General features: G+C 44.1%; 1 protein-coding gene across 4 annotated transcripts in view; it reads right to left on the bottom strand.

The window, feature by feature from the left end:
• SLC37A3 (solute carrier family 37 member 3) overlaps positions 1–27,843 on the bottom strand; it is a 91,420-nt gene that overhangs the window by 54,019 nt on the left and 9,558 nt on the right. For all 4 annotated transcript variants that reach the window (XR_011486741.1, XR_011486742.1, XM_070464941.1 and 1 more), the window contains exons 3-11: positions 27,532–27,643; positions 18,650–18,742; positions 15,407–15,490; positions 13,377–13,522; positions 8,896–8,992; positions 6,126–6,210; positions 5,212–5,390; positions 2,877–3,018; positions 364–465 (exon numbers count right to left, since the gene is read on the bottom strand). Coding sequence is in view for 2 of the 4 variants with exons in the window: in XM_070464941.1 (XP_070321042.1) it covers positions 364–465; positions 2,877–3,018; positions 5,212–5,390; positions 6,126–6,210; positions 8,896–8,992; positions 13,377–13,522; positions 15,407–15,490; positions 18,650–18,742; positions 27,532–27,643 (1,040 nt within the window). In the remaining 2 variants the exon portion in view is untranslated. The remainder of the gene's footprint in view (positions 1–363; positions 466–2,876; positions 3,019–5,211; positions 5,391–6,125; positions 6,211–8,895; positions 8,993–13,376; positions 13,523–15,406; positions 15,491–18,649; positions 18,743–27,531; positions 27,644–27,843) is intronic.

Genomic DNA, 27,843 nt, shown 5'->3' with positions numbered 1-27,843 from the left:
CTTAAGGGACATATACCAAACCTACTAATTACCATCTTTCCTCTTTTGAAATCTTGTCCCTTTTATTGTTTTATTGGCTCTAATGCTGCATGGCTGGAGCCTACCCTTGGACAAAGCAGATACACTCCCAAGCAAGCTTTTAAACAAACCAACAAAGCACAAGAGATGCCAGTTTCCTCCCCAACGCAAATAAACCTACGTAATGATACTTCTACCGCTGTTCACAGGACAATACAAAGATCCCATTTATGCCCTGGTGGCTGGTCTCAACCACCTCCCCAGGGCTGATCACTGACTCAAGGCAAGTAAATGCCTTAGTCCTAAGAGATGAGGCAAACAGTTTAACTGCAAGGAGATACTCACGACTGTATCCAACCAGGGACCCGATGGCCAGAAGCAGACTGAGAGCTAACACCGGCGCTCTCCTCTGTAACATGTCAGAGATGAAGCCTTGCAGCGTTCCACCTTCAAGCACAAAGAAGTGCAACCCAATCAACATCTCAAAATTAGCTTAGTTACCTGACTCTTGCTTACCACGTACCCTCCACCCGCCGGCAGGATCCTAACACTGGTCTATCCAACAAGAGAGCTGACTCTCCTAAAAAAATCTCCTCCATAATTTCCTTTTAAAGAAAGATCATCTGTCAACTCACACGATGGCAGATGGGGACAGACACCACCAGTCAGACACCCAAATCAGGAAAAATCATCAGACCCACACTCACTGTTCCTTGCTGTTTTTCCTTCTCCAATCAGCTGTGAAGGCTTTTCTTGCCTTTTTCCCCCCTTCTTTTTATTTGAAAGATAATTAATTAGACTCTGTGTCACAGGTTATGAGTAGCAGTGAACATAAATATTCACTAAAATTAAACGCAGCAATTATGGTTTGGCAAAAACCAAGTCAAGATGTTTAAAAAAAAAAAAAATTTATGTGGGGGACTTCCCTGGGGGTCCAGTGGCTAAGACTCTGCACTCCCAATGCATGTGGCCTGAATTCAATCCCTGGTCAGGGAACCAGATCCCACATGCCGCAACTGAAGAGTCTGCATGTGGCAGCTGAAGAGCCGGAATATCACTATGAAGATTGAAAATCTTGGGTGTTGCAACTAAGATCCAGCACAGCCAAATAAATAAATATACAGTTTAAAAAAAAAAGAAGAGATGATGTAGATCCTTGAAGCAACACAGTCACATTCAGATTCAGTCCTGTTTAGAATCTCAGGGCATTGGGACATCTGGTACACCCTCATCAGAAATCTGTTCAGGACACAGAAGTATGTGCAAGTCTAAAGGCAGCATCCTCTCCTTCGGCTCTGAGTCCAAGAACGAGGGCACACAAGTTCAAACACAATAACAGCTTATCACCTAAGGATACACTTTGTTTTCATGTGCTCAGGGCAGTTGAGTCTGTCCACAGGTCTAAATGTAAAGGATGGCGACCAAGGTTCTGCCACAGTCATGCAGGTGGTACCCACTACCAGGCATTCTGTATATCCATCTAGTTTTGAAGATTCCTACTTCCCTGTTTGGGCTTCCCTGGTGGCTCAGTGGTACAGAACCTGCCTGCCAATGCAGGACACGTGGGTGCAATCCCTGGTCCGGAAAGATCTCCTGGAGAAGGAAATGGCAACCCACTCCAGTATTCTTAAGGAGAATCCTAAGACAGAGGAGCCTGGCGGGTTACGGTCCATGGGGTCACAAAGGGTCAGACACAACTGAGCAACTGAACAACAGCTCCCTCACTTGCACTTCCAGCTGTAGCAAAAAGTCACTATTAAAATCTGCTGTGGGGCTTCCCTCAGGACTCAGCGGTGAAGAGTCTGCCTGCCAATTCAGGAGACACAGGTTTGCTCCCTGACCTGAGAGGACCCACATGCCGTGGAACAGCTAAGTCCACGCGCCACGACTACTGAGCCTGGGCTCTACGGCCCGGAAGCTGCGACTACTGAAGCCCACATGCCCGAGGGCCGGCGCTCCGCAGCAAGAGAAGCCACAGCAAGGAGAAGTCTGTGTACCGCACCTCGAGAGTAGCCCCTGTTCTCTACAACCAGAGGGAAGAAAAAAAAAACCCTGGGCAGCAACGAAGACCCAGCACAGCCAAAAGTAATAAATAAATAAAATCAACTTTAAAAGAATGGGACACACAAGTTCAAACACAATAACAGCACACCACCTAAGGGTACACTGTGCTTCCATATGCTCAGGGCAGTTTAGTCTGTCCACATGTCTAGATGTAAACATTACACAAAGGTTACCAAGGTTCTGCCACAGTCATGTAGGTGGTACCCACAGACATGCATGCTGTACGTCTCTCTGATTTTAAAGTTTCCCACTTCCTCGTTTATGCTTCCAGCTATAGCAAAAAGAGACTATTGAATTCTATTGTGTACAAGGAAGCAACTGCGAAACAAAATAATCCCTGCTGTTATTCCTACCTTTATAATCTGACAGTCAATACACTAAGCTAGTATATTTCCCTTATTCGGCTGTGGGTGATAGGTAAAATGAACATAACTCGGATCTCTGACATACAATTAGCTTTAGAGCTAAGCAATCCCTGGGAGTGTACAAAAGGCTCACACTTAAAGAGATCAGAGAGAGCAACATCCCGGTGCGTCCCAGGACAAAAGAACTGATCCAGCAACAAAGGGCTGAGAAAAAAGAGCCCTATACATCACAGGGCTGCCGCAGGCTGGGTCTTCTTTTCTATGGGCTTTTTTTTTTTAAAGAGTTTGGCTATTTACCAGTAGGACAATTTAAGAAAAATGGCTGTAGAATAAGTGATAAAACTTTAAATGATGCCAGATTTCATAACCCAATAAAATCTGACTAGTGACTCACTCTTGCTAGAGGAAAAGATGCTTCATTGGCCATACCTATAATTCCTCCGACGTCGTACCAGATGGACAGCTGGTCAGCTTCGGCCTCCTTCCATCCAAAGTTGTTACTCAGATAAAAGGGCAACCAGAAGAAGAAGGAGTAATTCACTAACTTCAAGCATGCGTAGGCCAGTGAATACTACAAGGAAAACACCACTGTCAGTAAGGAGCGAACAGCACAGCACAACTACTGTTCTAATGCAATTAAACAGCAAAACAAAACGGAAGAGTTGGGGGCGAACAGTACCTGATTTTAAACCTAAATGTTCCTATAAATTCCCACTGCCTGCGTGTCCTGGTCCTCCTCTTCTCTTCCCCCCACTTAGTGTCTAGAGAGGCAGTACAATAAGCCTTGGGATTAAAAACACAGAGGACTACTCCCTAATTGTCCCCACTGTCTTCTCCTTTTGGCTCTCTGGTAGAAGCAAACCGGTGTTTTGAACCATAAGGCAGGGCATGGACTCACATTTCTTTATTTAGATGAAGATAAAAGGTAGTCATGCCACTGAGGAACACTAACCATAAGCAAACGAATCCAGTAAACATCACAGCTTTTATTGCAAGCAGCCAGACCTTTCAGGTTCTACTTGCTTCAAAGTTAATATGATGACCAATGCAAAGCAACATGACTGGACTCTAGTTCCAAAGGTCTAAGAAAAGCATCAGCATGAAAACTACTTTCATAGGGTAGTTTCTGGAAGCTCTGAGTCAAAAATGAAAGCACAGGATCGTCACGGGCCTTGTGGCTCTAGGTTGAGGAGTAAGTGAGAGCTGCCTTAACATGGCAGTGGGGCTGAGAAGCCTATATTCAACACATTATTACCAGGAAATCCTGACATTCAGCATCAAAGGAAGAAGGGGGAGGAACAGAGAGACACTTCAAAGGGTGTCTGGCTAGTATATTCTCTTCCCTGGAGCTGCCACTTATTCCCTAGGTATCACTTGTTTTAAAGGGGCTTTCCTGGCAGGACAGCTGCCCCCTAGAGAGCCAAATCTCAACCATTTTGTCCAGACAGCCGGCCACAAAGACAAAGGGATTAAGTTCACTGGATTTACTTTATACCCTGCCCATGGCGGGGAACAATAGCTTGTGAAATACAAAGGGATAGCAAGAGAGCGCCGCGTTTAGTCACAACAAATCTAAGTCCTGCCTTAGAAATTAAACTCTTACCAGCAGAATATTTTAATAACTACTGTAAAAAAAAATAACTCATCATTAGCATAAGAAAAAGCCCCTAGGGAACATGCATTTCCCTGTATGACACATCATCTTTTGGTTGAAGAATTGTGGGAACTTACACTTCCATTTGAACTCACGCTTAAACTTTATCTGTTGGCAAGTATCAGTTCTCTTAGCTTGGCACAGGGAGAAGGGAGCAGGTAAGTATGAAATAGGACAACCAGCAGACTCTGAATCTAGTTGAGAGGTTGTATTCATAAAGCACCATTAAACAATAAAATTAAAAAGGTGTTTACTCATATAATAACTCGACATTGCAGACTTAGGGAGGATGGACTGGCAGGCCTTCTATCCACAGGAAGGGGAACTAAGACACAAGGAAGAGCTGAGTAACGCCACAGGCCTCACAGTGGGTAAGCCGGCAACATAACCGAGGCCTCTTAACTTCCACTCCCGCGCTGGAGGCCCGAAACACCAAGACAGAAAAACTGGCAGAATGGACTCAGTTTAGACGTTAGGGAAAAAAACCTGACTGTGGAAGTTATGGAAACACTGGAATGCACTACCAAGGGATACGGTGGAGCATCCTGCTCTGGCCTTTTACAGAAGGGCAAACTATTTTTTTCCTTAGAATGGCAAGAATACAGGCAAAGAAGACAGACTTAACAAACCACTCAAGCCCCTCTTGATCTACTTATAATTCTATAAGACTTCAACAGGCCAAAAGGTATATATTCAAAAATATCCATTTTTGCCTTCTTACTCAAATTCTAGTATCAGGGTCAGCAAACGGGGGCTCACAGGCTGCTTCCAGTCAGGTCTGCTGGTTCCATATTGGCTGTGGAGTCCTCTGGTCTACTGGGCTGAGTGGCTGTGGCAGAGACACTACGGGGCCCCAGAGCTGAAAACATTTACATCTGGCTCTGCACAGAAAAGGTGCCAACCCCCACACTGAGTATCAGATACAACTTCAAGTGGTGTCAATACAGAAACAGGCTGAGGGCCACTGTCGGCGATTCCCCTGGACATATAGTCCTGAAATAAAGTCTCAAAGAGAGGCTAACAGCTTCAAGGTGCCTTATCCCCAGCAGTGCTACTATCCAGGCTATGGTATCGCCCAAGTTTCGGTGGGGAGATCTGAACAGTCCTTACCGCTATAACTCCAGGAAGGCAACAAGCCTGGAAGAAGCTTATTGCCTTCACTTGGGTCACAGTATTGCCTTCTTGGATTGAATAATTAGGCTCAGCTTCATCTTCATTTTCAGCACCATTAATTAACGGCCTGTGCGAGTCTTCATCAAAATTTTCTTCTGTCTCGATACCTGGGATACCTGCAACAGAGACAGCCACAGTGAGAGGGTGCCCTCCAGGTGCCCGGCGCTGTGCTAAGTGCTTTACATGTACCATTACTTATGCGGTCCACACTATTTTTATTTGCATTTTACAGAAAAAGTTACTAAGGTTCAGAGTCCAAGGTCAATTAAGGTCACACAGCTAATGAGCAACAAACCCAGGACTCAAATTCTCCTTTATCCGGCTTCAAAGTAATGTTTTTTCAACTACATCACGCTATCTCTCTTACATACAGAAACTCGTTAATTACGTTACTATTAAACTGACGTGTCTCTTCAGTAAAACTTAAGAATCATACATCTATCTGCTTCTGTGGTTTCACTTGTACGTTCTGCCTGTACGATCTGTATTTAACCACAGATAAGTATTTCACTGAATTATTCTTCTGAAGAAAAAAAGATCTGTCTCAAGAAGCGAAATTCGAAATCCATCCATGCTAATTTCAAGCCAATGTCTCCATTATAAAACCTCATTTGCAAATGATGAGTTTTCCCTGAATCTATAAAAAGGTGAGCCTCACTCCCTCAAACATTTGCAGCTGTGCCAGGCGAGGCTGTGGCGTCGACAGGACACAAAACAGTAAGACTGCTCTTTTAATTCACTGAAAGGAGCTCACAGTTCTCCTAGAGAGAAAGATCCGGGCTGTTCCAGCCTCAGGTTTCTCTTTGCCCATGTTAGCAAGATGATCTGAGTAGAAAAGCAGCTTCTCTCACCAATTTCTTCCGGTGACACCAGGAGTCCAAAGAAGATGACGATTCCACCAGCAAACTGCACGGCCGCCGTCACCAGGAAGGCATACTGTGGAGTGGGAAGGGGAAAGGGGCTTCTGACACATCTGGGATGCTCGTTAACCACACAGTCGTTAGAGACACATGTGGGAGGACGGGGCGACTGGGAAGGAAATGAGCACCGGGCGCCTGGCCTGTGCCAGGCACTGAGCTAAGTATTTTACTTGTTTTCTCACAAGTTTTTCCCAGGGACTCTGTGGAGCTCAGAGAGGATAATTAAGGTCTCCTGGACACTGCGTGGTACTATTACAATTGGGAAGTCAGAATTAGCTCCAAAAATAGCGTTCTTGCCACCACTCAGCCTCACGCGACAGACAGTATCTGCCCTCAAAGACAGTTTCCAGTTGAGGGGGGTTCCACACTACACACAACATTAATAGGAACTTCCCTGATGGTCCAGCAGTTAAGAACCGGCCTTGCAATGCAGAGGAGGTGGGTTCGATCCCTGGTTGGGTAAATAACATCCCACATGTCGTGAAGCAAGTAAGCTGGTGCAACTACGAAGACTCTGAGTGCTACAACCAAGACCTCACACAGCCAAAAACTAAATCAAGATAAATTTTAAAAAGAGACACCACACATTAATATAGGCAGCATGGAGCTGGATAAATGAGAAGACTGAGTCCCCATAGGAAACATACAGAGGAATTGAATTTGGAAGAAAAAAGCCAAGGAGGTTTTGAAGGAGGGAAGACAGTGCTTTAGGGAAGAGCTGAAAATCCTGGCAAGTGACCACCTTTCCCAGCATGACTGAAGCCCTGGCACCGGGCGGGCGGGAGACGGGAAGCCTTCTGCACGGGGGGAGCTGAGAGCTGTGCTGGGGGTCACAGGGAAGAACAGTGTCCTTCCGACGGTCCAGGTGAGACACCTGAGAGCCAGGTGGCATCAGTGAATTTTATTTAAGACAGAATGGAGCCTGAGGTGTCAATGAGTGTTTCCAGAATTCAAATCTGGGAGCAGCCAATGGGGTGACCTGAAATTCCCATTTGAGCCAATTAGTACAATCCAGGTGTGAAGCTAAGAAACCTGGGAAAAGGTGACTATGAACACAGGAAGGACTTCCCACTGGCCCTAACTAGACCAAAACTCCTCAAGGACCAAACACTTGGCAAGCTGTTTAAAAACTGTTACCTACTTTCTAAAAGAGCAACTTACTTTCAGTTATTAGGTTTGGGGTTTTGTTTTGTTTTCGTTGCACTGCATAGCTTGAGGGATCTTAGTTCCCCGACCAAGGACTGAACCCACATCCTCAGCAATGAAAGTTTGGAGTCCTAACCACTGGACTACCAGGGAATTCCCAATTATTAGGTTTCTGAACAGGCACTCCGTTGACATGAGCCATTCGATTTTTATTTGTCGAACATATAAGCACTGTTATTTAGCTTGTACTTTCCAAAGTTTGTTTTGGAAACATACAAGCCAATACAATAGATACTCTTTAACTCTTCCTCCATTTCACATAAATGGCAATACTCAACACACAGTTATCTTCACTTAACACATCACTGAGCTCTATCCCAATCTGGACACGCAGGGCTGCCTAATTCTACTTCACAGCTGCACAGATTCCACTGAACAGGTGTTTCATGGTTTAACTAGTTCCCATTTGGTTGACATATGTTACCAATCTTTTGCTATTACAAACAATGCTGAAGTAAATAACCTTGCAGATGTACTCTTTGTAAATAATGAAGTATACTCAGTCAGATTAATTCACAGAGGTCGAACTGCTAAGTCAGAGCCATTATAATTCTGATGTGTCAGTCGCTCAGTCATGTCTGACTCTTCACAACCCCATGGACTATAGCCCACCAGGCTCCTCTGTTCATGGGATTCTCCAGGCAAGAATATGGAAGTGGGTTGCCATTCTCTTCTCCAGGGGATCTTCCCGACCCAGGGATCAAACCCAGGTCTCCCGCATTGCGGGCAGATTCTTTACCATCTGAGCCACCAGGGAAGCCCTGTTAAGTGACTGGGCTTTTGACAGACATTCCTATATTGAGCCCAAGAAAAGTTTTTTACTCTCCCACCTGGCAATGCCTGCTCTGTCACCTCCTAATGAACATGGTATCAAACTTCTGGAATTTTACCAATCTAATAAGGATAAGGTATAGGTTTTCTCTCTTTTTTTTTACAGTGTAGTTTTAATTTGCATTTCTTTACCACTTAATACCTAAACTCCTATAAGGGCAGAGAGTTTTGGCTCTTTGGGTCAAGGCTCCATCCTCTACTGCCTTGGGGCACTTAAGAGGAACTTAAGAGGAACTTAAGAATATTACTGAATGAATAAACAAGTTCTGAGTGAAGTGGAATATCCTGTCATGTGTTTACAAGCCATTTCTCTTTCCTTTTCATGAACTACACATTCAAATCCTTTACCTTTCTTTCCATGCGTTGTTAGTCTTTTTCTTTATCAATTTGTGGGCAACTCTTTATATATTAAGATTAGCTCTTTATCTGTAACATGAGTGGCAAGTACTTTTCTCCAAATGATTATGTCTTTAGACTTAGGTGTTTTTCCATGACTAATTTTTTTTAATGTGTTTTAATTTACCATAAGCTTGTCCACTCTTAGTACAAACCTTGCTCCTCCCAGACACAGCACTAGGTCATTTTAAATGGTCACAGGATTACTTCCTAAAAATAAAACATGTATTTATACACTGAAGAAAAAGCTAGGAAAAAAAACACCTACCTCATAACCATACTGCAGAACAGACGAAGCGAGACACGCGCCCAAAATATTGCCCACTGAGGCACAGGCACTCCAGAGACCAAAGACAACCCCTCGCCTAAGATGGGAACAGAGCAGAACGGAAGACAACACAATCAGAACGGGTTCCGTGTGCAGCTCAAGTACAGAATGGCCACACAGTGCAGGTTCACGTTACACAGAATCAATGTTCCATTCCAGTGTGTTTTTTTTAAGTACACCCAAATGGCAAAACACTTAACCGGGTAGCTCTCTTCTTCTAAGACTTTATTATACTAAAGTTCAATTTGGAGCTCACTGAAAGACACTATTAAGAGAATTTAAAAATACAAGCCCCATGGATTGGGAGAAACTATCTGGATACCACTTATCTGACAAAAGACTTGCTGCTGGGATATAAAGAAATCTCAGAACTCAATACTGTGAAAAATAAGCAATGCAATAAAATTCTAAGGAGTGTTAAATCTATAATCATCTCAAATACAAAGTTTCTGAAAAGGGGGCAAAGATTTTAATAAACGCTTTAAACACACACACACACACACACACACACTTAAAATAAGATGCAAATAAGCACATGAATGAAGAAGGAAATGGTAACCCACTCCAGTATTCTTGCCTGGAAAATTCCACGGATAGGGGAGCCTGGCGGGCTGCAGTCCATGGGGTCACAAGAGTCAGACACCACTTAGCGACTAAACCCACCACCAAGCACATGAAAAGATGCTCAGCATCATCAAACTCAGGGAGATGCAAATTAAAATCACAACAAGGTATCACTACGCACCTAACAGAAGAGCAAAGTCAAAACACACTCAGCATACCAAGCGTCGGCAAGGGTGCCCAGCACCTAGGACCCGCACACTGCTGGTAGGACATAAAGCGGGGCAACCACTTTAGGAGAAACTGCCAGTTTCTTAGAAGGATAAACATGCTCCGACCATAAGATCCAGCCATTCTACTCCAAGGTATTTATCCAAGGGAACAAAAGCATGTGTCCATACAAGGATCTGTTAACAAATAAGCACAGTGGCTTCAATAGTAAAAGCCAAAAACTAAAAACCTAGACGTTCACCAACAGCTGAACAGATAAACTGTGATACAATGGATGACTCCTTAGTCATAAAAAGGAATGAACTACTGATGCAGACATGGATGAATTTCAACATTACTGTGCCGAATGGAAGAAGAGAGACAAGAAAACTGCAGGGACTTTCTGGGTGGTCCGGAGGTTAAAACTACGAGCTCCCAATGCAGGGGGTACCAGTTTGATCTCTGGTTGGGGAACTAAGATCCCCCATTCTGCAAGGTACAGCCCCCAAAAATCAAAAACAAAAACGGAGAGGGAGACAACACTGTACAGTGAAAAAGCGTGTTCAGAAGCCACTTCCAGCTGTGCAGAGTGATGGCCACCAGCCCACGGCCCGGGCTTGATGCTTTCATCTGGAAAGCGCTGAGCTCCTCAAAGGCCTGGGTGCAGTGGCAGAATTGACATTTGGGGCCTACAAAGGTGTATCTACTAGTACTACCAGCCTCAATGTGTTCTAAAAAACTATGATCCCAGGACTTCCCTGGCAGTCCAGCGTTTAAGACTCCAAGCTCACAATACAGGGTATACGGGTTTGACCCCTGACTGGGGAACTGAGATCCTGCATGCTATATGGCGAGACATAAAAAAAAACAATGACCCCTGACAATGGGAGGAGAGATGTGACTCACGCAAGGGAACAGCTTTTCAGGGCAATGTCTTCAGTAGATCATCTAACTTTTTTCACTTGGAAATCAAATGATTTGAACTAGACAATCTCTATTTTCACCAGCACGATAATGCCCCAAGCCTTTAAAACACAAAACCTACCAAGAGGACCCTGGAGGGAGAGCAAAGGGCAGGGTCTGAAGAATACGCTGATCAAAGACATGATTTGGGAGGGATGGTTGAAAACACTGTGACTCTAAGCTGTCACAGTTTTACTGGTACTTTGCGGTTTACTGCTACATTTCACAGGAAGAGGCACTCTGTGTCAAGCGCAGCATCATCGATCTCACTTACTAGTTGCTGTTCGCTTAAAAACAGACTGTCTCACTTTCAAAAGCAAACTGCAATGGCTTTCTTGAATGTGCTGTTTGTGACTGAAACAGAGAAATAACGAAGAGTTAAGACTGTCCAGTCACTGCTACCAAACACCCAGTGTCATCCAATTTGGAAAAGCTCAGATAAGGTTTATCTCAGAATGATACATGTCAAAGTATTATCTTGAAATAACAAGATTTCAAGTGGTTTTTGCCTTTATTTCTCTTTGTTCATTTGTAATAGCTGGCTTCACAACAATAATCAAGTAGCCTTGGTATAATTTTTAAAAATCATGAATGGAAAGACATTACCTTAAAAATTTTAATGAAAATAAACAGCACACAAACAGCATCACCTACTCCAAAAGAAAACTAAAGTATAAGAGGGGAGGGACTTCCCTGGTGGTCCAGGGGTTAAGAATCCACCTTGTAATATAAATGATGTGGGTTCGATACATGTTTGGGGAACTAAGATCCCACATGCCACAGAGCAACTGAGCCCGTGTACCTCAACTACTGAAGCGACGCCCTCTGGAGCCCACACGCCACAACTAGGCAGTTCCTCAACTGAAAGGAAAGATCCCACAGGACGTGATAAAGATCCACGTGCTGCAACTAAGACCTGATGTAGCTAATAAACAAATAAATTTTTTGAAGTATCATTGGGGAATGAGTACCTCTGAAAATCAACTTTATTAAACCAGTGACAGTGGAGCTGAAGAAACAGAAACCACTAGGGCAGGCTCCCCTAGTGGTATGGTGGGGGAGAATGCACCCGCCAGCGCAGGGCGCACGGGTTTAGCCCTGGTCCAGGAAGATGCCACACGCCGAGAAGCAAGTAAGCCCATGCGCCACAACTAGTGAGCCCGCACTCCAGAGCCGGAGAGCCGCAACTACTGAAGCCTGTGCATCGCGACAGCCTGTGCTGTGTAACCACAGAGGCTGCAATGAGCAGCCCACGCACTGCAACTAGAGAGAGCCCACGGACAGCAACAAGGACCCAACGAACACAAAAATAAATAACGGTATTTAAACAAACAAACAAAGAAATCACTAGCATACTGAACATAAACATTATTTCACAACAAATACAGATCATTATCAAGCAAGCACCATTACTCCCATTAGGAAACTGGGGAAGCTAGAAAACCGAGAGGAGCTGCCTAAAGCATGCACTGATCACCACGGCGGGTGGGGAGTATCTGCTGGGTGCACTGGCCCCTATGTCAGAGAGTAGACAAAAAAGACAGAGCTATCAATAAAATAAACGTGCGTTTCACAAGACATGAATATTTATCCAGGACAGAAACTAGAAATCCAAATTAACAGTGCCTGAAGGCAGAGAGTCATAAATGATGATAAACCACAAAGGGAGAGTGTCACGAATGGTAATAAGAATCAAAGCCAAGTCTCTGGGTATCTCTGCGATTTTCCATCTGTAGGTAAGTATGGGTCTTCCTGAGTGGCCCCGAAGATCTGCCAGCAGGAGCCCCTCCGTATGCCATGGCTCCCACCACACACACCAACTCACATACAACTGATAAATAACAGAAGGTATGGGGGGGAATGGCCAATTTAACTAAGGCCCGAAGTCTGGCATTCTTCATCTGCATCTTCTTAAAGCCTTGCTCTGTGACTCTAGGCAAGTCCCAAGGACAACTTCTCAGTTCAGTTTCCTTATCTTTCATTTTAGAAGGTCAAACTAGATCACTGAGTCTCAAAAACAGGGAAGGCAAAACCCACAGGAAGATACATGATGAGATGGCATGCAAGATGTCTATTATTATGATGTGTTATTTATGTTCTCTAAGGGAAGATTAAAAAAATAATAATTTGAGATGTACTGCCTCAGCCACACTCAAAGTCTGACTGTGGTCAGAACAGTGCTGTGAACGTGTCTCACGAGCTAGACTTTCTCTATAGAGTTCACACCATCTCCCAGTGTCCTTTGACATGAAACCTCCTCTCTCTGCTATTCTAAACTTTCTCAAATAGAGGGAAGACATGGGTGGTGTTGAAAAGATCAAGTGATGGACAGCTGGACACAGAGGGGTAAGGGGAGGAGGGTGGGACGAACTGGGAGGACAGCACAGATGCACATACACTACCACGTATAAAGCGGACAGCTAGTGGGAGCTCGGCTCGGTGCTCTGTGATGACCTGGAGCGGCAGGGTGGGCGGTGGGCGGGAGGGAGGTGCAAGAGGCAGGGGATATGCATACACATACAGCTGACTCACGTCACTGTAACACTGTAAAGCAATTATACTCCAGGAATAAAACTTTAAAATTTAAAAAAAAAAGGGATAGAGAGAATTGACTCTGACAAATCTGAACAATCAGATATTAAAACTACTATCAAACAGGGAAATGAAAGAGGAGGGAAGTGGCATACCCAGCTTTCCCAAACCAGTTGCCCATAACAGCAACCACACAGGGCCAGCCGGTGGACTGCAGCAGGCCGTTCACGATCCACAGGCTGCAGTACAGCCCCTTGTTGTAGAGATGCAGCCATTCCGTGAGAGTGCCGAAGACGAACACCTTAGGGAAGAAGACAGGATGAGACGCGCATCACGTCCACATGGACACACCAACTCAAGACCCTCTGTGACAGACACACTCAACGTCTGCAGCCTGAGAGACTCACAGGAGACTCCTCAGATGCCCCTGCTCAGAGCAGCCCTGGGCAAGACAAGCATCAAACCATCCCCGACCAGAGAGGCAGAGAGGGCAGACAGCGTAAAACGCAGCGAGGACCCATCCCCCCAGCTTGCATCTTCAACTCTAAAAGACTGCGTCCCCATTGTGTGACCTTACATCTACTTCCCTTTCCTCTGGTTTATGGAGGACGGTAAAAGAGACTACTGGAGTTCACATGTGCTGACTCCCACGAGATCATGTGTAAATTCCAGGCACATTGTGGGGGCCAGAAAGCACCAGCTATTTTTATTAACCGTGGCTACTCAGTGTATCAGCATAGCTTGTGACTGACTCAGTCATTTGGTGGCATGTATCAAGTGACTGCTTTTTTCCAGGCATTCTGCTCGGGGTGGGCGTTTTATTTGCAGTCAATCTCCTTTGGGAATGTTTGGCGTGGGTTTAAAAATGGTGTATGTCTAATACTGTATGATTCCAGTTACACTGACATTCTGCAATGAGTGAAAACCTAAGGACAGACCAACGGGCAGTGGCTGCCAGAGGCTGGGGACAGAAGGCAGGGTGGCAGTTACACAACTATAGTCACTTGTCAAAATTCAAAACTGTACACTGAAAGGGGTGAGTTTACGGACATACTTCAGTTTTTCTAAAAGTGTGTGAAAAAAAAAGGAAAGAAGACACTGGGTTGGCCAAAAAGTTCGTTCAGGTTTTTCCCTAAACCCAAATGAACTTTTTGGCCAACGCAATACATATACAGGTTTTAAAACAGTTTATATGTATGTGGGGGTGAGCAGCTTGTGAATAAAGTGTTTCAATCCCTGAAATATAAAGGAAAATAATTTTTTCCCCCATCCAACAAAGACAGACATTGAAAAACAATTAATAAGGTCTAACTAGGCCCCATGCTTTTACTCAATCAACAAATGCTTGTGAACAAATACAGATGATTCAAATACGGATCCTGCCCTCTGGAGCACGGAATACGCCAGGAACTGTTCCAAATGCCGCCCCCGCCCCCAAAGTAACTCACAGGACCCTCACTGCAACCTTGGGTGCAGGTATTGAAAAGCGGATCCTGAAGCACAGCGAAACCACAGCTGGAAGCTGCAGGGGAAGGACTGAAAGCCTGGCAGTGCAGCCCTGCGGAGTCTATGATCTCCACCACCCTGCTGCAGACCCCTAGGGACAACAAGGCTGACCGGAAACAAGCAGGCTGAGCGGCAGACAAAGGAAGTGCCTTTGAGGCAAGTCAGGGGCCGGGGCTCAGGACAGGGAGTGACAACTTCCAGGAGTGGGGTGGATAAAGTCAGGCATCTGACCAGTGACTTGAAGGAGACGCTGAGTTAGACTATGAAGAGCTGAGCGGAGGACACTGAAGGCAGGAAGAGCAGGAACAACAGCAGTGAGGTAGAAAGGAGCAGGATGCGTGAGGGCCACGGAAGGCAGCTTGGTTTGGGAAAGCAGAGGGGTGACACGCAGGGCAGATGCGACTGCAGAAGAGAGCTGGGACCGGGTTCTCGAGAGCACTGGACGCCACTCGAGTTATGCGGTGACTTTTGTTGGTGACTGAGAATCAAAGAAGGGGTGTGACTGAAATCACACTCTCAAGATGTCCCTTAACCAAAAAGGCACCCAAGGGATCAGAAAACCAAAGATTCATCTTACTGTTCTATTCTACAGACAGAAGTAGGGGGCTTGCTTGGATTCTAAAATTCCTGGCCAAGATAACAGTGACTGGAATGAAAACAACAACGCTTTTCAACTTACCACTAATGCAGAAGAGCACATGCCAAAAGACAGAACCCATCGCAAATTCAGCCGATCCCCGACGATACCGCTGACGAAAAGGCCCTAAGAAGAAAGCATTTCATTTTACAGCTCTGGGTAACAACACAGCCTGCAAAAAGTAAGGTACATTCGAAAGTAAATGAGGCAAACAAAGTCCCAAAATTACACCTCACTCTCGTGCTTAGCCTGACCTCTGTATCAGTCTCACCAGTGTTTCAAGAAACAACTGCTTTTGCACACTGTAAACATTTCATGCACCAAGACAGTGCAATCCAGTGCAAATTTCCCTTCCATATGATCCCCCTAACTGCCTGAGACACCTAGGGGAAAAAAATAATTATAATAAAACAAGCACACAAATATACTTCATCTTCTAGAGCAGATAAACTCCAACATCAGTACCTGCTTTCCCAAAGGGATTCATCTTAGCCATTTGCATTCTGAATGAAGATGTTACAACATGTCCTACGGAACAGAAGCTTCAGGGGCACGTGCCCTGCCTGTTTAATCTAACCCTTGGGTTTCATCACACCACGAGGCAAGGAGACCAGGGAGGCAGAGATGGTAATTAGCTGAAGATAAGTGCAAGTGTTCTGCCTCTGCTTTCCTCCCACTGAGTGGTAGGAGTTAAAAGGCTGAGCTCACGGCAGGACTTTCCAGGCTTCCCTGGTGGCTCAGACGATAAATAATCCACCTGCCAATGCAGGAGACCTGGGTTCGATCCCTGGAGATAGAAGATTGGGAAGATCCCCTGGAGAAGGGAATGGCAACCCACTCCAGTATTCTTGCCTGGAGAATTCCACGGACAGAGAAGCCTAGCAGGCTACAGTCCATGGGGTCGCAAAGAGTCAGACACAACTAAGCAACTAAAACACACACACAGCAGGAAGGCAGACCAAAAAGCTAAGGGCAACACCCTTCAGGTTTCTTCCACAAACATGTAAAATGAATAAATGTCTTAACTAAATACCTAAATTCAGATACAGGTGTTTCTAATAAATTGACTATATCATACATATATATATTGTGGCTCAGCTGGTGAAGAATTTGCCTGCAATGCAGGAGACCTGGATTCGATCCCTGGGTTAGGAGGTTTCCCCTGGAGAAGGGAAAGGCTATCCACTCCAGTATTCTGGATTCTGGCCTGGAGAATTCCGTGGACTGTGTAGGTCATGGGGTCGCAAAGAGTCAGACATGACTGACCGACTTTCACACACACACACACACACACACACACGAGAAAATTTAGATGATAAACATCATAATAAATATTTCTCCCTCATTACTGTCAACCTTTCACTAAGTCAAAAGAGGCACCCACAAGCGTCAGAGAAAATTCTACATTCTAAAGCTCCAATTCACATGGTCTTATGCTATACACAGGGTTTTCCTGGTGGCTCAAGAGTGAAGAATCTACCTGCCACTGCAGGAAATAAGGGTTCAATCCTTGAGTCAAGAAGATCCCCTGGAGTAGGAAATGGCAACTCATGCCAGTATTCTTGCCTGGAAAATTCCATAGACAGAGAGGCCTGTGGGGTACAGTCCATGGGGTCACAAAGGAGTCAGACACAACTGAGCAACTAAACAACAATCGCCTTATATATAGTAAAGGCAGAGAAGAAAATCTCTCAATTGTATTTCACATTAGGGACCTAATTTATTCTGTACTGCTCCAAATGCCCAGACAATACCTGGAAGTTACAGAAGGAAATGCAGCTCAATATAAAGAGCTACAATCACTGATTTTTTTTTTATTTTGCCACACCATATAGTATGTGGGATCTCAGCTCCCTGACCAGGGATCAAATCCCCATCACCTGTACTGGAAGCAGAGTCTTAAATTCTGGACAGCCAGGGAAGTCCAGATCATTGATTTTTCATGGCACGTATCTTTTATCTCCTAAACCTATTTAATCCTATAGACAACTATGTTACCATAACTCTATAGATAAGGAAACGATCAAAAAAAAGTTAAATTCCATTTGGATACTGAGTTTATCATAGCTACTTGGTAGCACTAGGCCACCATGAGACCACAAGACTTCCTCTAATACTTCCTCAAAGGCTGAAGGGGAAGCACCATTGGATGGGATTCTGTACCGAAAAGGCTGGGCTGAGGAGCTGGGCTAAATGATCCAACATCTGCTCCAACTGTGTCTGTAAGTTTCCTCTTCACAGAAAGGATATTCTAACAATTGCCCAAATAAACACGTGGAGATGACACTGGGACTTTCACCCAGTACTTCACATCACCTGCACGGCTGCTGCTGTTTAGTTGCTCAGTCGTGTCTGACTCTTGGTGACCCCATGGACTGTAGCCCGCCAGGCTCCCCTGTCCATGGGATTCTCCAGGCAAGAATACTGGAGTGGGTTGCCAATTCCTTCTCCAGGGGATCTTCCCCACCCAAGGATCGAACCCTCATCTCCTGCTTGGCAGGCGGGTTCTTTACCATCGAGCCACTTCAGATGTCCCCGATGACCGGTCAGGGACTCCAGCTGCCCGATTCCAGGATACTGCCTCAGTCAGAGTGGCCCCGCCACCCTCTCGTGGTTCTCCTGCTCCCTCCCAGCCTCCCCGCCCCATCCTCGTCTTCCCCAGCTGCAGATGCAGGAACCCCTTTCCCAGGGCCCAGCTCAGTCCTCCCACCTCATCAACTCTCCCTGACCTCTCTTCCCTCTCCTCACCAACTCTCTTGATGATTTTCATCCAATCTTGAAAAAAAATCATGTATGTGCAAAGGGCTCCGAAATCTCTACCTACACTCACGTCTCTGCTCTTCTCAAGGTCCTTCCTGGCCATCCTACCTACAGGTAAACTCACTGCCTGCCTGGTTCTACTCCACAGCACTTAGCACCTTTGAACACACGCAGGAATGTCCTTCCTTATGGAACTGTATTACTGTTTGTCTTTGTTCCCAGTCAAGAACAGAAGCTTTTTAAAGGTCGGGAGTTTTCCTGTGCTGCTCACTGATGAATTCCCCTCAAATGAGAAAACTACAAGGCATACACTATGTGCTCTAGAAATATCTGTCACATGGATGGACGGAGGGATAGATGGATGGACGGGTGGATAGATGGATGGATGGGAAGGACACAGAATATAAACTCCAGGGAAACTGAACTCTCCTCAGTCAGCACATTCAAAATCCCTCACCAACTTGGCAAGATGTGGAGTCATTTACATCTTTCCTCAACAGAAAAGCCTAGTGTTCTAAAACTTACCACGGCATAGGAGAAGAGGAAAATGGTGTCCAGCGTTCCGAGGAAAAGAGTGGCTTCCTCTGCGCTGGGAAACAAATGGTTGCTGCTCCAAACCTGTGGTCACACAACAAGAACCTGTTAAGTCTCACTGGGTCAAAGCACCTTCTGGAACCACCTCCGCCCACCCTGGCAGAAACCTGGGGAGGTCGAAAAGAGCTAATCAGCACTCTGTACCTGAGGAAACCCATATGCAAACAGGTCCATGAGGCCACAGCGATTTGCATAGTAACACTAAAATGCTATCTGCTTCTTCCCTTTTAACTGTTCCGCTGATGGTGCAAAAGCAGTGATGGGTAAAACTCCCATGCCTGAGCATGGATGGAGGCAGGTACACCAAACTACACTATTAAGCACTGTATCTTTTACTGCCTCACAGTTCCCAAAAAGGGGCTATTTCACTGAAGAAAGTCCTTGGCACACACTAGACACTCAATAAATATTTGTCAAGCATTAAAAATCATTAATCTTATTAAATCTGGCCAGAGTCCCCACCCCCCCTTTTTTTAAAATATTCTGTTCCATGAAGTAGAAAATACGCATCTAGCACCGAGCACACCAAAGAAAGACATCTGTTTTGAGAAAACTGTGAGTTGCAGGCTGGAATGTCATTTTTCCTTGAAAGAGTGACTGACAGACAAAGGCTAGTTATTCAGATTTGGGTTTCTGGCAGATATTTCCTCCGAAAAGAATGAAATGAGCCTGTCACTTCCAAGACCCATTCAAAGGACAAGACAGACAAATGGATCTTAATGTAAGAGGATAAAAAAGTTAATTAATATAGTTTCAGATTCCACATTGTCACTAACCTTTAAGAAATTGCCTCTTGTCAAATTCTGGTATAGTATCAAAGACAAATATCCACAATTAACTAAAAAGGCTATTAAAATACTTCTCCCCTTTCCACTATGTATCTCTGAAGGACAAACTCTCTTCATACCCTTCGAAGGATATGCTACAAGAGACTGAATTCGGAAGCAGACACAAAAATCCATTGTCTTCTATTAAGTTAGACATGAAGAGATTTGCAAAAATGTTAAGTCAAGGTCACTCTCCTTAGCAAGTGATTCTTTTTGTGGTTTTGAAAAAGTCATTTTTCATAAAATGCTATTTATGTTAACATGTTATGGGTTACTTAGTTCATTTTTTAATAATTTAAAACCAAGGTAGTTTTTTAATTTTTTAAAACTTCTCGGTTTTAATTTCTGAAACAGTAAGTCTCTATAAATACAAACTCGTAGCTCTTTGGGATCTCCAGATCAAGGAGTTGTACTAAATGATTTCTCAGATAGGTTATTATAGGAAAGAAAATTTGGGGATCTCCCTGGTACTCTAGAGTTAAAGACTTCACCTTCCAGTGCAGAGGGTGAGGATTCGCTCCCTGGTCAGGGAGCTAAGACCCCATAAGTGCGCTAAAAAGCCAAACATAAACCAGAAGCAATATTGTAACAAATTCAATAAAGACTTTAAAAGTGCCCCACATCAAAAAAATATATATATATATCTTGTCAAACAGAAAATTTTTTGACTTCAGAATATTAAAAAGAGGACCTTCTCCAGTGGCCCAGTGGGGAATCTGTTGGCCAGTGTAGGAGATGGGTTCGATCCGTGATCCAGGAAGATCCCACACACCGTGTGCCACAACTACCAAGCCTGTGCTCTCCAGCCTGCGAGCCGCAACTGCCGAGCCCATGTGCCGCAACCGCTGAGGCCTGTGCGCCTAGAGCCCGGACGTGCTCCGCTGCAGTGAGAAGACTCTGCCCCGCAACTAGAGAGTAGCCTCTGCTCTCCACGACTAAAGACCCAGCACAGCCAAAAATACAATAACTCACTAAATAAAATGATTTTTTTTTTAAAAGAATATTAAAGAGAAAAACCACAAGCAGCAACTTTGAAAATACATCATCACTTCACAGAACGCAAAATCCCCAAATTGTCAAGAGAATATATAAACTGTGACTGCAGTCCAGTGACTCATTTCTGTGCGGCTTGTGCCATCTGTCTTGTTACTGATACCTTAACACTCACTCTCTGCTTTCAGGAGCAAAAGACAGACACTCACAACTGAAACCCATCAGTACGTCAGGGTGACAACTTGGGGCCCTAAATACTTCCAATGAGAGTTACCTCACCACCTTTCCCTCGAGCCACAAGCTCTGACCCCTGATCCCGTCCAGGCTCAACAGGACCCAGGATGAAGCCCTGTGGGGCACAAGCCAACGTGAGCCAGAGCTCACATTCAAGCAGCTGCTCACACTCAAGCAGTTTCAAGCGTTTTTTTCTTCACTCTCATGAGAAGCCACCGAAAACTCCCTGCAGGTGTGGCTGTCACAAAAACGGACAGATTTTAAACAAATTTTTTCTGCTTTACTGCCAGAGTTCAGCTGAAGATATTACTGACTGCCTCCTTCACAAGTGCAAACAAATCCCAAAACTAAAAGAAAAAAAGCAGGATGAACAAAAAGATTCAGAAATAGGATGAAAGAAAAAAGGCTGGTGAAGAAAATTTACATCAATAATGCAGCTCCGACCAGCTCAGGTTGGGTACATGAGACAAGTGCTCGGGCCTGGTGCACTGGGAAGACCCAGAGGGATCGGGTGGAGAGGGAGGTGGGAGGGGGGACTGGGATGGGGAATACATGTAAATCCATGGCTAATTCATTTCAATGTATAACAAAAACTACTGTAATGATGTAAAGTAATTAGCCTCCAACTAATAAAAATAAAAAAAAAATTAAAAAAAAAAAGATCTCTTACCATATTACCTTAAAAAAAAAAAAAAAAATAATGCAGCTCCGATCAAGACAATTATACTAACAGGAGAGAAGATGACTGTCTTGAGGAAAATTGTGGGTAACAAGTTGAAAGGTCATTTTTGCTTGTAAGAGGGACTGACAGATGAACTCTAGTTATTCAGATTTGTTTACTGGCAGATATTTCCTCAAAAGAGAAGGAAATGAGCCCAAAAGTCACCGGCAAAGTAACTTTAAGCTGCCACAGTCTCTCCTGCCAGCCGGCACCTACATAGAGCTACCGGGTGGAAGGACCAGCCTGGAGAGGCCGCACGGATGAGGCTCTTCTTGCGGGGGAGGGCCTTTATTAAGCTACGATGATTGCTGCACGTTGGGACACTTCCTGGAAGCACCAAAGGTCACGGTGTGGGTTTCCTAAGCGAGAATGTTTATCACAGAGTGACAGCTCTGCATGGGGGTGGGGGAACTTCTGACATGAAAGAGCTTCCTGAAGCGGTGCACAGAGGGTGAGCTGAAGCTGACTTGGGTTCAGGGCTCTGGTATCGGGTGCCGTGAGAACCGGCGTTAAAAGCAGCTGTGGTCAAGGTTGAGCTGGAATGCTGAGGGCACCTTGAATCCTGCTTTAGACTGGAGAGAAGAAGTTTAGACTCTGCACTCCGGAAGGACTGCGCTGTCTGGAATGATAAGACTTTCTAATTTAGTAGAAAAAAAATTCTTGTATAAAAAAAAATTGTTTATAAGTTTCAGTCAAGTTGTCCTCAAGTATTAGATTCAACCATTTCCTCTCCATTATCTATAAACTTAGATTTTATATTATGTTCTCTTACTATTTCCAATGTTTGTCCACATCAGTGGGATCCATTATGAAGTCTCGAGGTACAGAGACTATGGTCTGCTTATGTCTTTTGTAAAGCACCTAAGATAGCTATACATAAACATGAGAGCTATAATAAGTACTTTATGAAGACACTATTTAGGGTACTTAAGAAACATTGAATAATATATATAAAAAAATATTTTTTGGATTTTACACATACTTCTGGTTCTAAGAATCTTTCCACTTTGGACAAGAAGGGAAGGCTCAGAGGGAAGCTAGAGTCAAGACAAGTTATAGACACAGAAACACAGGAGGAGTGAAAGTAAATACTGCCCTAGCCACTCTGCTCTCAGCAGCAGCCTTCAGGAAAGAAAAAACCTGGATGTTTACGTCTAAAAGGGAATGGAAAGCTGGCACTGCTCTCCACCAGGGCAGGTATGGAAATACAAAGATCCCCAGATAAGTCGGAACCTGACTTTTACATAACCAATCCATCTGAACTCCTGAAGCCACAGTTTTGAACAAATCAAAATTTGTTTTTGTTCAGTCACTAAGTCACATCTAACACTTGGCAACTCGGAGGACTGCGGTCCATCGGGGTTCCCTGTCCTTCACTATCACCCGGAGTTTCCTCAAACTCATGTCCATTGAGTTGGTGATACTCTCCAACCATCTCATCCTCTCCCACCCTCTTCTCCTCCTGCCTGAAATCTTTCCCAGCATCAGGGTCGTTTCCCATGAAACCTATTTTAATAAGCAGCAATTAGAATAAGTAAGTAAATAAATATCTTAGCAGGAAAGTTAATGGAAGTTCAACATGCACTAACAACGTGACTTGGTTACTGGCAGGAAAGAGTTACATAGCAGACCTGATACATATCCTTAAACAGATCTATCTGGCAAGGCTGGCCCCTGGAACCTTGGGACGGTTCCCATCATTCCCTGCCAAGAGTGGCTCCCTGTGCCTCCACTGCCTGTCCCAATAATATGGTTTGTGCTGAACACTTGCTTTCCTTATGGGAATGTGGAATTTTCATACATGCCAGGCAGAGGACGCCGTTATGACCAGCCCCAATAAAAATCCTGCCACCAAGTCTCCAATGGGACTCCCTAGTAGACAATATCTCACCGGGGTGTCAGGACTTGTTGCTGGAAGAATTAAGCACATCTATGATGCAGACAGTCAGACATGACTGAGTCAGACATGCGCGCGCACACACACACACACGAGGGACTCCTGGAAGGTTTTGCCTACTTTCCTCTAGACCTGACACTATGTGTTTTCCCTTGCTGACTTTGCTCTGTATCCTTCCACTGTAATAAACCATAGTTTTGAGTCATTTGCTGAGTCCTGTGAATCCCTCTAGTGAATCACCAAATCTGAGGGTGGTCTTGGGGACCACCTATCAATTATCTTAAAAACAAAGGCAGTATAACCAAAACTGTAGTGCCTAAATCAATTCTGTTATTCTATATACTGATCAGCCTGTATCTGAAATAGCACATTTAGAGCCTGGCATCACAAAATTATACCTGAAGAAGCAGCACAGATGTTCTGCCTAAACAGGAGAAATTTAGGGAGACGTATTTTCCACAAATATTTGAAAGGCAGCAAGAATCAACTTAGGATGCAAGGCTCAGGAAAAAACCTAAGATCAAAATTAAAGCGAACACTCTCCCCTTAGCATAAGAAAGAACTTCTGAACAATGAGAGTTAAATAAAAATGTAATTGTCCACCGGAGAAAACAAGGAGTTTCTTCACCCTGAAGTACTAATGTAGAAGTTGGGTGGTCACCATTCAATGATGGTTAAGAAAGGATTTGATGCTGGCTGAGAAGTTAGAGCACATGACCTCTCTTGGCCACTTCATCTCTAGGGTTAATGACACGTCAGTGAATGATCAAATGTACTCACTATGCACGCAGCACTGGTCAAGCCCCAGTCAAGAAATCTAGCCATCTAGTCTTAAAAGCTTGCCTTTCAAAAGTCATAGTCAATAAGAGAGTTCAAAACGCAATACTTGGGTGCAGCCTCAAAAATGACAATGATCTCAGTTCATTTTCCAAGGCAAACCATTCTGTATCATAGTAATCCAAGTCTATGTCCCAACCACGGATGCCGAAGAAGCTAGAGTTAACGGGTTCTATGAAGACCTACAACACCTTCTGGAATTAACAATGAAAAAAAGATGTCCTTTTCATCACAGGAGATTAGAATGCAAAAGTAGGAAATCAAGAGACATCCGTAGTAACAGGTAACTTTGGCCTTGGAGTACAAAAATGAAGCAGGCAAAGGCTAACAGAGTTTTGTCAAGCGAACACAACAATCACAGCAAATACCCTTTCACAACAATCTTAGAGACAACTCCACATGTAGACATCACCAAAGAGATGCTCAGTATCAAAATCAGATTATGTTCTTTGCAGCCTAAGAATGAGAAGTTCTATATGATCAGCAGAAACAAGACCTGGAACTGACTGTGGCTCAGAACTAGAGTTAACTATTGCAAAATTCAGGCTTAAATTAAAGAACATAGGAAAACCACTATGCATTCAGGTATGACCTAAATCAAATCTCATGATTGATTATACAGTGGAGATGATGAACAGATTCAAGGGATTAGGCCTGGTAGACAGAGTGCCTGAAGAACTATGGACAGGGGTTCATAATACTGTGCCGGAGGCAGTGATCAAAGCCATCCCAAAGAAAAAGAAATGGAAGTAGGCAAATGGTTGTCTGAGGTTTTACAAATAGCTGAGGAAAGAAGAGAAGTGAAAGGCAAGGGAGAAAGGCAAAGATATACCCAACTGAATGCAGAGTTCGAGAGACTAGCAAGAAGAGATAAGAAAGCCTTATTCAATAAACAACACAAAGAAATAGAGGAAAACAATAAAATGGGAAAGACTAGAGGTCTCTTCAAGATAACTGGAGATACTAAGGGAACATTTCATGCAAGGATGGATGTGAGAAAGGACAGAAACAGTAAGGACCTAACAGAATCAAGAGATTAAGAAGTGGCAAGAATACACAGAACAACTATACAAGAAAGGTCTTCATGACCCAGATAACCATGCTTGTGCGGTCAGTCACCTAGAGCCAGATCTCCTAGAATGCAAAGTCAAGTGGGCCTTAGGAAGCATCACTACAAACAAAGCTAGTGGAGGTGATGGAATTACAGCTGACCTATTTCAAATCCTAAAAGACGATGCTGTTAAAGTGCTGCACTCAATATGCCAGCAAATTTGGAAAGCTCAGCAGTGGCCATAGAACTGGTAAGGTCAGTTTTAATTCCAATCCCAAAGAAGGAGAATGTCAAAGAATGTTCAAACTACTGCACAACTGCACTCATTTCACATGTAAACAAGGTTATGCTCAAAAATCCTTCAAGCTAGGTTTCAGCAGTACATAAACTGAGAACTTCTAGATGTACAAGCTGATTTAGAAAGGGCAGAGGAACCACAGATCCAATTGCCAACATTTGCTAGATCATGGAGAAAGCAGTGGCATCCCACTCCAGTACTCTTGCCTAGGAAATCCCATGGACGGAGGAGTCTGGTAGGCTGCAGTCCATGGGGTTGCGAAGAGGTGGACACAACTGAGTGACTTCACTTTCGCTTTTCACCTTCATGCATTGGAGAAGGAAATGGCAACCCACTCCAGTGTTCTTGCCTGGAGAATCCCAGGGATGGGGGGGCCTGGTGGGCTGCTGTCTATGGGGTCGCACAGAGTTAGACACGACTGAAGCAACTTAACACCAGCAGCAGCAGCTAGATCATGGAGAAAGCAAGGGAATTCCAAGAAAAACATCTACTACTGCTTCACTGACTACGCTAAAGCCTTTGATTGTGTGGATCACAACAAACTGGAAAATTCTTAAAGAGATAGGAATACCAAACCACCTCACCTGCCTCCTGAGAAACCTGTGTGCAGGTCAAGAAGCAATAGTTAGAACTGGACATGGAACAATGGACTGGTTCAAAATTGGGAAAGGGTATGTCAAGGATGTATATTGTCACTCTGTTTATTTAACTTACATGCAGAGTACATCATGTGCAATGCTGGGTTGGATGAATCACAAGCTGGAATCAAAACTGCCGGGAAAAATATCAACAACCTCAGATAAACAGATGATACCACTCTAATGGCAGAAAGTGAAGAGGAACTAAAGAGCTGCTTGATGCGGGTGAAAGAGAGTGAAAAGCTGGCTTAAAATTCAACATTCAAAAAACTAATATCCTAGCATCCAGTCCCATCATTTTATGGCAAATAGAAGGGGAAAAAGTGGGGGCTTCCCTCATAGCTCAGTTGGTAAAGAATCCACCTGCGATGCAGGAGACCCGGGTTCGATCCTGGGTCAGGAAGATCCCCTGGAGAAGGGAAAGGCTACCCACGCCAGTATTCTGGCCTGGAGAATTCCATGGACTGTATAGTCCATGGGTCGCAAAGAGTCGGACATGACTAAGTGACTTTCACTTCACTTCACTTCAAGTGGAAACAGTGATAGATTTTATTTTCTTAGGCTCCAAAATCACTAGGATGGTGACTACAGCCATTGATGCAGCGTATTAAAAAGCAGAGACATCACTTTGCCAACAAAAGTCTGTAGAGTTAAAGCTGTGGTTTTTCCAGTAGTCATGAACAGATGTGAGAGTTGGACCATAAAGAAGACTAAGCACCAAGCAATTGATGCTTTTGAATTGTGGTGCTGGAGAAGATTCCAGAGAGTCCCCTGGACAGCAAGGAGATTAATCCAGTCAATCCTAAAGGAAATCAACCCTCAATATTCACTGGAAGGACTTATGCTGAAGGTGAAGCTCCAACACTGGCTACCTGATGCAAAGAACCAACTCATGGAAAAGACCCTGATGCTGGGAAAGACCAAAGGCAAAAAGAAGGGGGTGGCAGAGGATGAGATGGTTAGATGGCATCAATGACTCAATGGACATGAATTTGAGCAAAAACTCCAGGAGACAGTTGAAAACAGAGGAGCCTGGTGTGCTGCAGTCTATGGGGTCACAAAGAGTCAGGTGTGACTTAGCCACTAAACAATAAGAAAAACAGAATTGTGTGATTTCAAAACAGTGAGAAATAAGTTGGTTGAAATGGTAAAACAGACCTAAATCAGAGCAAGCTAAGAAAGCAGGCAGAACAGTTTGGATTTTATACCACAGGAAAGAGTAAGTCATCCAAAGGATGAATAAAATAAAACAGAACTTAATTTAAGGGTGGACAAGGTTCCCTTCTTAAATTCATCCCAGCTCTTTCTTCTGCTTACCTCCACAGGCAGTAATTCAATTGACTTGTTAAAAGCACTTGGGGTCCACTGCTTAGAGATACTGACTTTGACATTGCTAAATGTTTTTCTTGACGCATGGAGCAACGAATAACTACAAAAGAAAGAGGAAATATAGCTGAATGCATAAAAAAGAAAACACATTCGATAAAATCACAGGTGTATTGCCATGTTTGACCCAATTTTAGAATTCTTCTCTTTTAAAAAAGAAAGAGTACTGCTTTATAAGAACTATCCATTGAAACAGCCTCCACTAAGAAAAGAAGCAATTAACTTGTCTTCTTCCATATAAAC

The sequence above is a fragment of the Odocoileus virginianus genome, chromosome 1 (genome assembly GCF_023699985.2).
Source record: "Odocoileus virginianus isolate 20LAN1187 ecotype Illinois chromosome 1, Ovbor_1.2, whole genome shotgun sequence".
NCBI classification, from domain to species: Eukaryota; Metazoa; Chordata; class Mammalia; order Artiodactyla; family Cervidae; genus Odocoileus; species Odocoileus virginianus.
The sequence above is the reverse complement of the archived record's forward strand: the minus strand, read 5'-3'. Positions and strand labels throughout refer to the sequence as shown.